General features: G+C 33.2%; 1 protein-coding gene across 1 annotated transcript; it reads left to right on the forward strand.

Annotated features, from left to right (window-relative positions):
• Window positions 1-6,491: 6,491 nt before the first annotated feature.
• On the forward strand, window positions 6,492-16,464 carry LOC148619190 (uncharacterized). The gene is made up of 5 exons (XM_088578827.1): window positions 6,492-6,624; window positions 7,558-7,736; window positions 7,987-8,208; window positions 8,570-8,713; window positions 9,118-16,464. Exons 1-5 carry the CDS (start codon window positions 6,606-6,608, stop codon window positions 15,745-15,747), a joined length of 7,194 nt encoding a protein of 2,397 aa, XP_088434953.1. The 5' UTR covers window positions 6,492-6,605; the 3' UTR covers window positions 15,748-16,464.
• Window positions 16,465-17,489: the final 1,025 nt, after the last annotated feature.

Genomic DNA, 17,489 nt, shown 5'->3' on the forward strand with positions numbered 1-17,489 from the left:
AAAATATTGAAACTGAAGGTCTTAGACTTCTAGCAAATTGTTCTAGGACAAAATTGCCATAGGGTCATTATAAATCGCACTCGGGTACAATTGATAGAAAATAAATCTATAATAACATATTTTAAAAGATGTTGATTTAAAATCTTTGTTACTAGTTTAAAAAAAGATCAATAGCGAAAATCTCTTGACATGCCTCAGGTTATATTTTTTTTTGTGTGTGTCTTAATCATGAATTCATTACGGTGAAATCTAAAACAGAACGGATTGTGAATAATGTGCTATGTGATGAAACATATTTTTTTCATCACTTCTTTTGAGGTCCGATGTTAGCATGTCAATGACTACTATATTCTTCTTTGTTTTTTTTAAATAATCTAACATGAATCAAATTGATAAAATGTAATGAATTAACCCAAATCTATTTTATTTACTTTTTTTTTATAACTGAATAATTTGAATTGAATTGCAATAAACTAAATTGAGTGTTTGTTCAAATAAAATAAATCAAAATATTATAAAAAAGACGCTTAAATCAAGATGTCCATGTCTACTTCTAAGCAACTGATATAAGGCCCGTTTACGCTTCCATATAAGGTGGATTTTAATTGAATTTAAACTAAGAAGTGATCAGGCGCCTAACTGCCGTTAGGCAAAAAAGCTGTTGCCTGCACTTAATTTTGCCAATTTTTTTTTTTTTTTTTGGAGATAAAATACATCTAGGAGAGGCATAAATGATGTTCTAAAACGCTATCTCCGCGGAGCTTCGGGGGGAGCCCCCCTGGACTCCCTACCAGGGCTCCGCCCTGGACCTGCTGGGGCCATAAGCGGCCTCCAGACCCCCTGCCGTAATTTTGCCTACACTTCAATTTGGCCTCAGCTACGCGCCTGGTGATGATGTATTCATGAGGTATGAAAATGTAAAAAAAACTTCGAATTCAGAATTAAACTAATACTTATCATCCCAAAACATAAAGATTGTGTTGTAAATTGTTCATTTTTAACTTTTTTTAAAGGTCTTATTCTATACATAAATAGTTTTATGGTCGTCATCATGAACTCGTGGATAGTTATGGTGTATCCTTCAGCGCCATGAAAACTGATTTGTTCAACGTGTCATAGTTTTCCCTTCCTCTTTCGTCTACCACGGACTTGACATTTTTATGAACAACTCGGCAGGTGTTTCTAGAATAGCAGAGGATGCTTACCCTACCGATGCACCTGGTCCATGCTCCCACAAAAAAATAACAATCACACAATTCCTGAGTGTTCATCATTTGAAATTCCTGATGTTCTACATACCTATTCCTCATTGTCAAACAAAAAATCGACAGATACTAATAATATAAATCTTAATATCTTGACACATCGCTTTTAAACGAAAATCATTATCACCGTCGCTACAATCATCACATGTACACGAGTACAATAGACAATCATTCAGAAACTCATTAGTTCTATATTACAAATGTAATTTGTTTTATATACAGTTGGCATTTAAAAAAATATTTGAGAATACTTAAGAATTCTGCATTGCAGCACAATACTTCTTAAAATGTTGACACCCATGTATGGAAACACGTGCAGTTCACGTAAAACCGACATATGCATCATGTGCTTTTCAGTGATGAATTAAAGAATCTAGTCCGAATATGGAAAGGTGTAAAAAAAATCGTTTTAAAGAAGCGAGAAACAAACTAAAAGCATTTTTTCTTAAAGAAACATTAAGCACTTCGCAGTAAGTTGTATATGAATTGGTATTACCAATACTGTTTTTATATCTTACCTTATTGAATCGAAATAGTTCAAAGTGTCTACTGTTCGTGTAAATTCGCGATCCTCTATTGAATTTATAACAAAGAATTCGATATCTGCAGTAATTTACATTGGAACCTGCAATCATGTTATCATCTGGCTGAAGGGAAGAATTTTTCCCCAAATGGAACATTTACCAGTATGAATATTCATTCTATCAATCATTCCAAAGAAAAAAAAAGAATCTTTTCTCCAACTTAATTTAAAAATCCAATGTTAAGAATACAAAAAAATCTAATGATTTGTAACCTTGTTACAGTAAAAATCTAATGATTTGTAACCTTGTTACAGTAAAAATATTTTTTGGAGTGAAGAAAGTATTAATAGAATATAAGTTTTGAATGTCACAGAAAATGATTTTTTCAACAATAAATTCATAAGTCACAACGATATGAAGATGTAAAGTTAAGATACATAGTATGTAAAATTATAAAAGGGCAGATGGGACTTGGGTACTTGGTTAATCAAAGTCTGATTTACTATAGTAGCTCCTTGTTTAATTTTTTGTTATCCATTGCCAAACTCAAATTTTGTAAACAATATGAGGAAAAGAATAAAACACGGGCGTTTCAGGTCTTAATGCAGCTAAACTAAAAAAAATGCGGCACATTTTCCGATCATAAAATTAATTTAAATATTCCTGTTAAAAACAAACCCAATGGAGAGGAAATCCGTGGACATAACAACACAACATCGTGAAAAGTAAAACTATTGAGGAAGAAATCCGCGTTGACATAACAACGCGACACCGAGAAAGGTACAATAATTAAAAATTTTTAAAAAAGACAAAGCAACACCGAGAACACTAAGAGGACATCAAACGAAGGATAAACCGTACAACACAAAAGAACTGAAATGTACACACTGGAAAACGAAAAACAATACTTCTACTTAATACCGGGAAAATTTGATTTATTAATTCGATTGGTAAAATTGGTTATATTTAGTTCATCGTCCGAAAAAAAACTTAAAACCGTCATTAAGAACCAAAGCATCAACATTTTAGAAAAACAGTGGCAGAAGCTTTCGCGTTTGATGAATCTTTTAAATTATCTGTATTTTTTCGAAAATGGTTGGTCTTTTTCTTTTTCTTATTCATAAAATAAAACACCGTTACCATCAATAAATAGGAAGGGTTTGTCATTGCTACCTTTGAATTTAAAACTTTTACATGTTTTGATATAAAGCATGCTATATGTAGTTGTTACTGCTATATGCATACTACAAATAGTTCATCTGGTTTAGTCCAATCTCAGATTTTTTTTTATCCTTAATGCAACTGAAGAAAATGGCACATCACAATCCATTAAAGTAAAATACATAAAATATCTGTCAGTGGTAATTTTACTGAGCATTAAAGCAATTTCACCTCTTTATCGCAGGTTTTAATTCTTAATATAGTTCATATCAACATAAATCATCAATTCATATTTTGTAGGTTTCTTCATGTTCGGAAGGAAGTATATTCTCATACTATTCTAAAATAAGAGTAGGAACAAAATTACAGAACACTAATTTGATCCATAATCAATTCAAGTCCAAAATAAATCGGGCCAAATAGATATTACACCACTGGACCAGCTGGTACCGCAATCGTCCTGACTTGGTACAGGCATTTCAAACGAAATGGTGAATTAAATCTAGGTTTTACAACGCGCTATACCTCCCTCTTCCATTGCAGTGTGAATATACCAGTGGTGATTTAATAGCATTTGCATGCTATTGTGTCATAATCGGTAAATCAGTGGTCATATCAACACAAAGAACAATTTACAAAATTCAATTATTTTACTCCTTATTTTAGAAGAAACTGAGTATTTTTTAACCAAGGACTGATATCTAAAAAATAATTGGTGAGAGACCTTTTGAGACGCATTTCCTCCTACCCCTGATTTAGGAGTCAGTTACGCAGATATTAATGGCGTTCAAGGAAATCAGAGTAATTAGTTCTTGCTCGAGCGTAGCGAATCAATTGTGAAATATAAACACCATATGCAGAAGATGATGGGATTTTCGATTTTTCGGTCAAAAGTTTAAAAAAAAAATCGACTTTTCAAGTTATTGCTCTACTAAAACGTCTAAAATTTGGTATCATTCGATAGACAATTTAATTTTCGACATGAATAAATCAGGAAAAACTAATTTTCAAGAAAGGATTTTCAAAAACTGTTGAACATATTACCCCTACCCCTAGGAAACTGGTCTCAGTATCAAACATAATTCTCATTCACAGCATACTGACATTGTAGAACTCATATTTTAGGTATTCATAATTAAGATAATGATGAACCTAACATGTCTGATCAATTCAGGCGCTTAGATTTTCTTTTTTTTTTTTTTTTTTTTTGGGGGGGGGTGACATTGCTTAAAGATCGGGAAAATGGGAATTTTCAGAATTTCAGAATTTTCTACTATATCACCCGATATTGTCTCTTTTCAGAATACCGTAGTTTAGACAAGCTTTTGTGTGATACGGTTCATTAATATAATGTCTAAGATTCAAAATGAGCCCAAGTAATAAATATTGATGAACTTTTCCAAGTCAAGTTAGGTGGAAAATTGCCACCCCTACCCATGAAAAAAATGCCTCATGATGAACTAAAATGTTAATTTTTGGCATATTAACGGTAAACAATAGACATGTTGGGTACTATTGTTTTAATTATCGATGTATTCAACATATTTTCTCATTTTAAGCGCGTATTTTCAGTTTTAATGGGACAATAATGAGTTTTCCATAAATGGGGAATTTTCGGAATTTCATATTTTCTTAAATTTTACCTATAATTGGAAATTTTTTTCATATACTGTACTTCAAAAAAGCTTTTGTATATTCAAATACAATTATATAGTCTCTTAGCTTTCTAACGAACCCAAGTAAAAAATATTTGAACTTTTCAAAGTCCAAATAGGTGGAAAATTGCCACCCCTACCCATGAGAAAAAATTCCTCAACATGAACTAAAATGTTAATATTTGGCATATTAGCGGTATACAATAGATTTTACAAAACGGTATACAATAGATTTTACAAAACGGTATACAAAACATTTTTTACTTGGGCTAGGTAGAAAGCTAAGACACTATTTAATTGTTTTGCATATACAAAAGCTTGTTTGAAGTACGGTATATGAAAGAAATTGCCAATTCTAGGTGAAATTAAAAAAATATATATATATGAAATTCTGAAAATTCCTCTTTTTATGAAAAACTCATTATTGTCACATAAAAACTGAAAAATACGCGCCTAAAATGAGGAAATATGTTGAATACATCGATAATTAAAACAATAGTACCCAACATGTCTATTGTATACCGTTTATATGCGAAAAAATTAACATTTTAGTTCATGATTAGGTTTTTTTTCATAGGTAGGGGTGGCAATTTTTCACCTAACTTGACTTACAAAAGTTCAAATATTTATTACTTGGGGTAATTTTGAAGCTTAGACACTATATTAATATACTGTATCATAGATAAGCTTGATTGATCAACGGTATTCTGAAAAAAAAAAATCGAAATAACGGGTGATATAGAAGAAATTCTGAAATTCTGAAAATTCCCATTTTTATGATTTTATAGTAATTATTATCCCAAAAAGAAAATCAAAACGCCTGAATTAATCAGATATATTATGTTATCATGATCTAAATTATGAATACCAAAAATATGAGTTCTACAATGTCAGTATTCTGTGAATGAGAATTATGTTTAATACTGAGACCAGTTTCCTAGGGGTAGGGGTAATATGTTTTACAGTTTTTGAAAATCCTTTCTCGAAAATTAGTTTTTCCTGATTTATTCATGTCGAAAATTAAATTATCTATCGAATGATACCAAATTTTAGACGTTTTAGTTGAGCAATAACTTGAAAAGTCGAATATTTGTGACTTTTGACCAAAAAATCGAAAATCCCATTTTTCGCATTTGTTGTTAAATTCTGACTACGAAAATCGCCAAAATTAATCAAAAGAACCCCAGAAGTACGAATTGTGATAATACGAAACAGAAAATACCAAATAAGTCATTTTTTACTGAAGCATTAATAGTCTAGGGATTTTGACATTAAAAATATGTCGATTTCAGCGATTTTTCGGTGGGGTAGGGGTACATTTTTTTTTCATTTACCGCAAAACCCTAACTGTCATCGCAACTTTCCTGGCACCATTGTAAAGCTGAGACATTGGGCTACATGATGATATATAAATATGTCAGTTTACTTCTTTCCGTATAAAGAAGCAGTTCGTAGAACCAAAAAACTTTTAAAAAGAATTTTGCCTCATCGAGGTATAAAAAATAGCCAAAAAAATACAAAAATGCTTCAGTTTATTTTTTTGGCAACAAAAAGATTCGTAAATGGGAGGTATAAGAGTACCTGAAAATCATATTTTGGTTGATGAGTAGGGGGTGCGCGGGGGTTATCTAAGCCCACGTACTAATATCATTTCAGTTTTGTTCAACTTTTTCTTTTCAATTGTTAATTACACAGATTGTCTAATTTTTATTTATACCATTCAGTCAAGTGTATAAAAATACAAAATGGTTAAGTGCTAGTAGATACATATTGACGCTTCTAAATAGATCAAATCACCTTCATATTTATAACTACCTTGCAAGGTAGAATTACGCAGAACCACGAAAAGCCCTCGGTTTAAGTTTAAAACCCCCATTTCTAAAAATAAATCAGCAATGCCTTGTACACTTAACAACTCAGTCATATCAGCGATCAGTTGACTTCCTTCTTCATGGCCGTTCGGAACGTGATTCGTGGTTAACAGGAGACAGAGGATTACCATGACAGGAATAAGGAAAGGTAAGTTAATAAGTTAGTAAATAACTTTTGAACAATAAGTAATACAAATTTAATTTTTAAAAATAATTTTGTTTGGTTTTATTGATTATGTATGTTAATAGTTGAACTAGGTCATTCTAAATTCAGAGTTCAGTTATCAAGATACCCTTTACTGCCGTTAAATTCCGTTTTTAGTAGTAATTACTACTTTGGTCATTGTGTTCACGTTATACTTGTTAAAACCTGGTTTACGACGACATGAAATTTAATACTTATCAAAACTAAAGATTCGGATGGTTACACATTCCTTACTGGGTTATTCTTTTCTATTGGTTATTAAATATACTCAACCTTTTCGTAAAAAATTGATAACGTCTAGCCCATAAAAGAAAGAACAAATGGGGTTTAAATACGTTTATGTGTACTGATTTGTGTGGTTACATTTTTCTTTATCATATGCTCTGTTTGTGTGTATCACCATTCACACACAACTCAGATTACTGTAGATAAGAGAAGGACAAAGTATACATGTAGATCCTAGTATATATATCAATATAAGTACACTCACAGTATACATAAACATGTGATCATTATAAAAATCCTTCGTATAGTTCTCAATTGATGTTGAGGTGCTTGTGCACTGACATGACAAGCGCAACCAATTTATAACAAATTAGTTACTAATTCAGCATTTAGTTTACATGATAATGATCAGAATGAATTATTTATTCCAACATGGTTAATTTCTTAATTGTTTAAATAGTTCCTTGTTCATAAAATAAGTTGTTGACTATTAAAGTAAGATTTACTTCCTTAATTTTTCAAGTAAAAAAACTCTCTTGATCAAATACTGGGTAAAATGAAAAATGACCAAAAACCTGACGCATCAAGAACAATTTAAACTGCAACAGACTAAAAACGAACTAAACAATCACAATTTTCTTTTTTTTTCAGATGTTTTGACTTTTATGCCTCTTAACTGTGCCTGGGCTCAGGATTTACTCGACAATGTTTATAAAACATGTCTTTCAAAAGGTCCATTAAAAGGGTGGATCCCAATGAAAATTCATATTGTGGACAATCCAGATTTGGAGGAAGCATTTGAAGATCGTAAAGAGTCACTGCGGAAAATGGTAGGAAAAGAAGAATAGCTTTCATCAATTGTAGAACCAATTTTTTTGTTAATGGACGATTTTCTCCTTTTATACATCTTCATACTGTGATTTAATGACGGCGTGGTTTGCCATTTACAGCAGCTGTTTATTTATTTATTTATTTTTTTGATTGATAGTCTATGTTTGCTTTGGTAAAAGCAAATATTATTTCAGGTGTTTTTTTTTAATCATGGTTGATCTAACCTATCATGTATTTATGTTGTTTCAGGGGAGAACCGAGGAAGAACTTAAGGAGGTTTATTGTTTCGTGGCCGAATCTTGGAAAGCAGTTGTTAGCATGTGTAAATATGGCATCAGGTGTTCTATAAAAAAGACAAACATATTGGGAGATACCAGGGCTGGAATACATTTAAACCGAAATTATGACATGTTGTTGAAATTCATGACGTTCAGGAATTTTATTTCGGCAAGATGTATCGTTGTTTTAAAGGTACGAAAACATTTAATTACTCATTAGAAGTGACATTATTGTGTTAACATGCAATCTAGGTTAAAAATTGATCTGTCTTTCCCACGCACTGGGTTCTTTGAGTCCAGCTTATGGTAGACTGCTTTTTGCTCAATTATTTTAAAACAATTTACGGTGTATTTTTTTTATTTGTTATACTTCAGTTTGTCTTTTTACATATTTCATTTTCTAACAGATGGATCATTATGTAAACTAGTTTAACAGTATGATATTGCACCCTATTTCCATCGTTTGATAAACTTTAAAAGAACTGAAGTGTTGTAAATAGAAAAATGTCTAAATTTGTATGTAAATTGCAAGCCATCTTTTTTTTAATTTTTAGGTTATCCCTGGACGTACTAAGCGAGTAATGCCAAGATTCAAAGGGCGAACACTACTTCATCCTTCTAAACATTATGATTCACACATATCTGTAATCGATGCAGATCCACATATACCCATAAATGAAGGCCTCGCAAACAATTTCGTAAGTATCTGTTAAGGTAAATAGTTATCACATATTAAGGATTGTAATTATGAATGTATTTTAGATAAAAATGATATTAGGTGCACCTGGTCCATGCTTCCAGTTATTAGTGGAGTCCGAGTTGCTCATTTGCTTTTGTTACTTTGTATGTATGATTTTAGTTACTTTATGTTCTTTGTTGTCTATGCCTGTTTTCCATGTCGGATCTTTGTCCCTGGATTACATTCTTTTGATTACCGCTATAACCTTGGTTCCCTTGATTACTCATTAACGAATTCTAAAATGCTCAGTATCAAATTATAAAACAAGATGAAAGTTTACAACAAAGTTTAGTTATGCTTTTGTATTGCTAATAGGTTATAAAATCTTTTCGTTTTAAATTCTGAGTTTTAAAATAATTTCAGATATACATTTACCAATTGGATGAAGATACCCGGGTTCCATTGCAACATCCACGTCAGGCAGTGCCGTACGCAGTTATTCAAGTTCGTCAACCTCTCCGTTACTCTGTCGGTCGTCCATTCACGTCTTTTCGGGATAGAATTCTTGCGCAATTAAGGAGTAAGGAATCAAGAGATAGTACAAGGAGACGAAGATCAGAGAGAGATTCAAAAGTGAGCTCTCAAGCACACAGTCGACGAATCAGAGGCAACAGAAGCAGGAGTCGTAGCAAAGGACGAACGAAAAGTCATAGCAAAGGAAGAAGGGGAAGATCAAGAAGTCACAGTAAAGAAAGAAGTAACAGCAAAGGGAAAAGAAGCCGAAGTGAAGAAAGAACACGGGGAAGGAGCAATGAGAAGTCTGAAGGTGGGTCTGTAAAAGAAAATGACCATTCACTTCGTAAAAGAATTCACTATGATGATAAGTCAGATGATCAACCAACTATTAAAAAATCGAGATCACTGGCAGAAGATTCGCAACATCAAGACAATCCCATAGTTGTATTAGATGACAAAAAGTCATCAATTCAGACAAAACTTCAACAAATAGAGGAAGAAATAAGACTACGTCAATCTAAGTTGACTGAATTACGACATTTGCATTCAAATCAAGAAAACAGTCAGTCTAACGAATCTGAGAAAATTACCGATTTCCAACATGAAAGGAATACAGAGGCTGAATTACAACCCAGTGATATTGTCAATGATAATTTTAATCCAAAAATCAGCAGTGTGTATTCTACCTCAGAACATTTTCAAATGGAGGAAGCAGTTTCTATCAGAGAACTAAGCAGTGGTGCATCTACTCCAACACTTGATGAACCTCATTACAACATCTTAAACAAAAACTTAGAAAAATGTAAAAGTTCGAGTGTGGATGTTACAAAACAGACAGTAGTGCCGACAACTAATATGAAAACCTTAGGAAGCAACCTTATAGAGCTAACTCAGACTTGTGACTATGAAATTGAAACAAAGTCTAATTTGATTGTCGTAGAAGTTAAAAGCACAGATGATGTGAAAGAAACCGAAACAAAGTCTAATTTGACTGTTGTAAAACCTCAAAGTACAGATAATGTGAAAGAAACCAAAACAAAGTCTAATTTGACTGTTGTAAAAGTTCAAAGTACAGATAATGTGAAAGAAACCGAAACAAAGTCTAATTTGACTGTTGTAGAAGTTAAAAGTACAGATAATGTGAAAGAAACCGAAACAAAGTCAAGTTTGACTGTTGTAGAAGTTAAAGGTACAGATAATGTGAAAGAAACTGAAACAAAGTCTAATTTGACTGTTGTAGATGTTAAAACTACAGATGACATAAAAGAAGCTGTAACAAAGTGTAATTTGACTGTTGAAGAAGTTAAATGTACAGATAATGTGAAAGAAACTGAAACAAAGTCTAATTTGACTGTTGTAGATGTCAAAACTACAGATGACATTAAAGAAGCTGTAACAAAGTCTAATTTGACTGTTGAAGAAGTTAAATGTACAGATGCTGTGAAAATTAAACCTGTTGAAAATATTGAATCAACGGATATAAGCACAACAAATGAAAGCAGCAACAAATTAATAAAAACTGACAAAGATGAAATAGCCAAGGATCCTGATATTAGAACACTTTTTACTGAGGCTATATATAAAATGGATCCTTCAGAACTTTATGAACTGTTGACAGCCAAACTTGCTGAGCGAGATGAGATAAGTGTTTATCAATCAGAAGAAAAGGTCTTTCATGAAAATTCATCAGATGCTGTGTGTTCTGATGATATTGGTGTATTAGACTTGTCATGTAGAAGTAAACAGAAAGTAAAGTCTAGCATTGATATTGTTAAGCAGGAATCACATGTTAAGAAACCAGAGGGAAGAGACACTGAAAAGGAATCAGATACAAACTCAATTCAAATAGGAGAGCATAGCTATTCAGTTAACAGTTCGTTTTTTCTGGACAATTTAGATATACTTGCCAGTGTAGCATCGGAATTACAGGCTGCAAAAGCTGATGGCAAAAGTGTACTACAAAATCATTCAGCTGTTAAAGGTATCTCTGAACGGAATGGTGAACAAGAATATATTTTTAATGCGGAGGATTTTGATGCTTCACAGATTGAAGATGATTCTTCAAAATGTGATGCAAATGATATAGATACGTGTGAATCAAAAGAAACTGGTGAACTGGTAAAATCAGGTGATATTGTTGGTAAAGACGGAAAGGATCAAACATGTACTGGGAGAGGTCGGGCACGTTCTAAAAATGTCAACAGTACCAAAAGAAAGACAGATATAAGCAAAAGTAGTGGCTTACTGAAGGAGCTTTCTTCGTTGATGTCATCTGGTATTCCGTTAGACATTATCAGTACTAGACGAAGAACTGCTAATTCAGTATCAGCAGCTCTCTCAGCATCAGAACAATCTCCCTCGGATAACTCCAAATTATCTAGTTATCCAAAGTCAGTTGCATCTAGTATACAAGATATCCTCGATGAAGATAAACAATGTTTATCAGTGTGCAAGGGCAATGACAATAGCAAGGGCTTAGATAGCAAAGACAATAGATACACAAGTAGAGAAAATCTATTTGAAAAATTCAAATCAGCCGATGACATTGAAAGAAATCCTCCTAAAACAACATTCAAAACAAGTACTTTAAAAAGTGAAAACACTACTGTCAACCCGACTGAAAACGATATAAATGTAAACTACAACCGGTCTGACGATGTAAGTCAAGACCAAATAATAAATTCAGAACCAGAACAACGTGTTTCTGCTGAAGAAAACATAAACATTTCTGTTGAGGATGTAAAAACAGAACCTGTGGATGAAACTTTTATTAAATCAGTAGAAGATTCTTTTCCAAGAGAAATTTATAAAGAGGAAGACAATGCCAACATAGAAAGTGCGAAGAAACAATCAAATTCGTTACAGGTTGATTCATATATAGCTCAGGTTATTAAAAAAGAACCTGGATTGCCTGAGGGAAATCAAAATCCCAAAACTGAAAATGACTCAATTTATAACAACAATATTATCGACGCTAATACTATAGGTAATTCTTATCACAAATCGACAATGCAAGGTGAGGATAATTTGTCTAAAAGTACTCAAAGTATCGAGGAAACTGAGAAAGTTTCTCCTACCGACAGAAAAAATGAAAAATTTGTTAAAACTACAACAGTAACTGGACAAATTTATGAGACTGAAAATGCAACCCCAGTAACTGGGAAAACTAATGAGACTGACAATGCAACATTAGTCAGCGGTGAAACAAATGAGATTGAAAATATATCAGTCATTGAGAAAACTAATCAGGCTGAAAATCCAATACCAGCCATTAGAAAATCTAGTGTGACCAAAACTATAAAAACGTCAGCAGTGTTAAGAAATGATCATAAGATTAAAACTTTCACACAGGTCAATGGTCAAAAATCAAAGACTGAAAATACAAAACCAGGAAAAACTACTACTACTACAGATGCTTCATCAATAATTGGCATTGCGACTGAGACTGAAACTTCTGCTTCTGTGACTGCAAATATTGCATCTGAAGAAAACAAGTTTGCAGGCGCAGATCTTGACGATTCTTTCGTTGACATAATGAACAGACAGGTAACAGAAAGAATGAAACAGTCATTTGTATGTATGCCAGTTGCTCCTTTTATAAAGCAAGAACCTATGAGTCCAAAAGACATACTTGAAGAAAAGAAATGTGTTTCCACTATAACTAGTAAATGTACATCAAGCAATGAGCCCGTAAGAGTAAAGTCTGACCAAAGGTCTCCGTACGATGACTTGCATGGTCCTCAAAGCTTGGAAATAAGTTCTCAAAAATGCGGTTCTGAAGGAAAATTTTCAGAGCGAAATGACAGTCAATGCAAGGTTGATTTAGACAAATCTGACGCACCTGTACTGATTACATCAGAGATAAACAAAACCATTAAGGATCTTGAACAAGTGATTGATTTGTTCTCCGAGAAGGTAAAAAATAAAAAAATTCACAATGAGATGGAATCAAAATCTGAAAAAAGGACATCTTTGAAAAAAAACAATTCAATTTTAAACCAAAATGTAATTGCAATACAAACATCGACAAATGTTAAAGATCAACAAATCATTAAAGATACATCTGAAAGATCAGGTCAAATACCACATGATGTGACAGTCCAAGGTCATAATGACTCGCATAACGAGTCTTCTTCAAATATGACAATACAAGTAATTACAGGAGTTAGAGCATCTAGGAACACGACATTAAATTCACTAAAAGAGTCCACAATTACAAACAAATCAAAGGTTTCAACATTTAAGTCATCTTCTCTTAAAAGCAAAGGTACTATTTCAAAGTCTAAATTGACTAAAATTTCGTCATCTAAGAATTATTCAGAAAAAATAAACGTACAGAACAACGATAACTCCACGAGTAAAACTAATGACGCAACCAGAGCTACTCGTGTCTTAAACGCAGCATTTAAGGAGAGTGCGCCAAAAGAGGATATCACAACAACCATAAAGAAAGAACCAATCACAGAGGATGAGTATTATGGAGTGCCTTGTTCAAAACTAAAAACCAACTTGCAACATGAAGTCACACTAAAACACTCCAGTAAAGACAAAAGAGAGAAATTAAAACAGTCGGGAAGGGTAAATAAACAAGGTAGTACCAAGAAGGCTTCTGCAGATTTGGCACACAGTTCGGATATAATTACGTGTAAGGATTCTAGTGGGAGTCGAATATCAAGTCATATCAAACAAAAAACATCAGATAAAGCAAAAACAAACGAACCTTTGGACAACATATCTGGTTTGAATCCTTTAGATGCTATCCGAACATCTTACTCTTCCACGTCTAGAGTAGATGGTGGAAACAGAACATTGTTCATAGAGGACGGAAAATACTCGAGGTCGGTTAAATCAAAGCAACGGCTTTCACGAAGGTCAAGGTCGCGAAGTTCAGATAGTAACTTTACATCCTCTAGTGAAAGTCCTATAAGAAGTAACGCAAGATGTGAAAAAAATTACTCGTCTAAAGAGCCAATAAGAAAAAGGTTGAAAAGTCGTTCTCCAAGCAAGGAAGAAGGACGCTGGTATGTAAAAAGTAAATGGGACGCAAATGATAGCCCAAAAAGCGGACCTAATTTTTCCCCAAACAACAAACGACCATCTGAGGTTGGCAGCAATTACATCTTGAACAACCAAAAGAATAGAAATTCAGTTGGTCTGCTTGGTGACAGGCCATCTAATTACATAGGAGGACATATCCATGATCAAGATGCATTCTTTTCTTCGACGGGTTATGCCGGTTCCAACAGAAAGGCTAGCTCAGCAACAAACACTAAATATACTACATCGTACGCAAGTAATAAATACACTTCTAATCATGATGAAGCATCAAATGTGACACAATCCATCAGTTCATCAACTTCGTCTTCGGTTCGAAGTCAACATAAAAGTCATGGTCAGAGTTCGTATGATGAAGTTCGTATAAAAAGAGAAAGAAGTAATTCATTAGAGAGAGACAATGATTCGCGGCGAAAAAGAAACAGAAGTAACTCGAGGGATAAGCAGTATGATCGGAGGAGTGACTTTTCATCGGATTTTAAGCGCTACAGAAGTGATGAACTTGATCAGAATTCATATTACCGGAAAAAAGTCAAAAGGAGATCACGCGATAGGGAAAGTAGTTCATCAACTGATCGCAGTGTCAGAAGCTACACTCCACAACGCTCTTCTGGTTCGTATAGAAACGATTCCAGCTCATATCGTGATTTTAGGGGCGATCACTATACATCAAGCAGTTCACATTACCCAACAAACCATCGTTTGTCAAATGATTCATTTAACTGTGAACGTCAATCTAATTCATCAGGTCATCAAAACAATGACACCGAAATAAATAACACACTATCCAAAGCAATGTCGACACTGCTAAAAAAGATAATATTTGATGATCAAACAAGTGATAATTCAAAGGAAGGTAGGATGGCGGAAATGGTGTTAGATATGGTAAAAGCGAGAGTTTCGGATGGAAAGACACAAAACCGACGGAATGAAAATGACACAGGAGGTGGATCTCGGTCAGTTTTTCGAGAAGATAGACGAGTGCCACCTGACAGGTCTGTTTCGAGGGAACTGAGAACTTCCCCTGAACGGTCCTCGTCAAGGCCCTATAATTCGACCACTTCAAGTCACGCGCGATCCACAACTTTTCAGCCATACGATAACCCCAGCTCAAAATTGTCCTCACATAGTAACAGGACAGCATACAGGGATGATTGTCGATCATCAGTAGGTAGCTCTGTCAATAGAGTGGATCATAACAATAGTCGTAGAGGACATGAAACATCCTATACGACTTCATATCATAAAAATTTCAATCCACGCTATAACACAATTAGACGTCCATGGAGTAGTACTATGCGACGAGGCATTTCCTCAGTTCGGCGAACATGGTCCAGGGGAATGTCCTCGTTATCATACAGTTCTAGATCCCGTGGGACGAGAAGTCCATTTCGAAGTGACTCTTCTTGTACTGGTACTTCAATACATTCCGAAAGTGGAAGTAGAAAATCTACTAGGGACCGGAGATCTCAATCTAAATAAATTATACACTGGTTACTGGTAAAAACATTGCTGCATTTCATATCATCAGCAATAATCATCATCCATTGTATGTTTGTGAGTTTGCAGTGTAATTTTATGTATTTTGATTCGACTTCCATTGTTGCCAGTGCTACAATATTAGCATCATACTAAGTACTACATGTTAACTGGATTTACAGAAATGTGAATATAGGATGTCCACAGTATAAGACATAACAGCATTGCTAGTCATGTCATATTTACTGAATAAAACAAGGCCAAACAGTTCAGAGTTAATTGTGGTCAAAATCATGTACATGTCATATGATTGATAAGATGAAACCACTATACCTGCAAAGGAGCACCCACGTGTAATTAGCTATGTTTAAATGTAAGTTTTAAAATGAATAACTACATGTCAAAATTTGTGGTCCATCTAATGATTTAACAAAGAAGAATCCATCGTTTCATAAAGCATAGTCGAGTTCATACCATGGTACTTCTTTGACAAGGACGTATGTACATACAAAAATAAACAAGGAGATAGAATTAATGGACAGTAAAAAACATGAACTATTATTTCTTATGAATGCCATAATCCTGACTTTGATATGTGTATAAAGGTAAATAACTTACGATTATTTGGGTGTAAAAATTGAGTATGATTCCATGTTTGATTGTGTAATTTAATTTTAAAGTGATTCTAAAAATTGATTTTGATTAAAGCTATTTACCAAAGATCCATTGTTGTAATTCTATCAAAAACAGATTGTTTAAATAACATTTAACTTAAGTAACTTAGCAACGTACAAGATATATATGGGTAAGATAAAATCACAGTATTATCTGACTCGATGTAAACAGCAAACATTGATGACAATGGACTTCGTAAAGTTTACTATGTGACTATAGGTTGATAGATATCTTTATCTAGGTGTAGTAATAGATTGAACGCAATTCATCGGTAAAAAAAAACTCCAGGACATTCCATAATTCATTGATAGTTTTATTAATACATTAAATTTAGTGCTGAAACATTACTAAACGCCCCTTTATATGTAATTAACACACTAACACAAGTCAAATTTAGGAAAGAATGTTTTATAACGTCTAAATAACATTAACAACAAAAGAGTAAACAACATATTTTAGAATAAATCTACAACTGTCAACAACAAGATTTGAAGTCGAAAATTCATATAGTCATGTTACTAAATGTATTATGCAGTGCAAACTAGCATTAATTTTCTTGTAAAAATTGCCATTTCTTTTAATTTAGATGAATTGAGATATTTTGTGCCATGATCCAGATAAATACCAACACCAATAAACATAAAGTATTACAATTTGCATTTAAATCTGGAAATTATTGCTAGCTTGCACTACACTAGATGTTTAGGCTACAAAATATTTGCATTTCCGAACAAAAATCTGTTCTGGTAAATCTGTATAATTATTTTACACTACTGTTGTTAGCTGTAGTATTAAGGAAGAAAGGAAACATGCATGTATGTAGAATACTGTACAATGAAGCATAAAGCAAAGTTTTCAGGAACATAATAATTGCGTTCTTAACATCTTGATCAACTAAAATTATCGTGATAATTAATGTCCTAGACTTTGAACTTAGCAGAACATTAAAGCATAAAAATAAAGACCGAAATTTGATGAAATCGAAATCCAGGTGCATGATTTCTACTGTTATTGTCACTGATTTTAAATTCTTATCTCCATATGTGTTATCTCTAATTCAAGTGAAGTGT

Source organism: Perna viridis, chromosome 4 (assembly GCF_037379345.1).
Source record: "Perna viridis isolate PV_CMFRI_1.1 ecotype Kerala chromosome 4, ASM3737934v1, whole genome shotgun sequence".
NCBI classification, from domain to species: domain Eukaryota; kingdom Metazoa; phylum Mollusca; class Bivalvia; order Mytilida; family Mytilidae; genus Perna; species Perna viridis.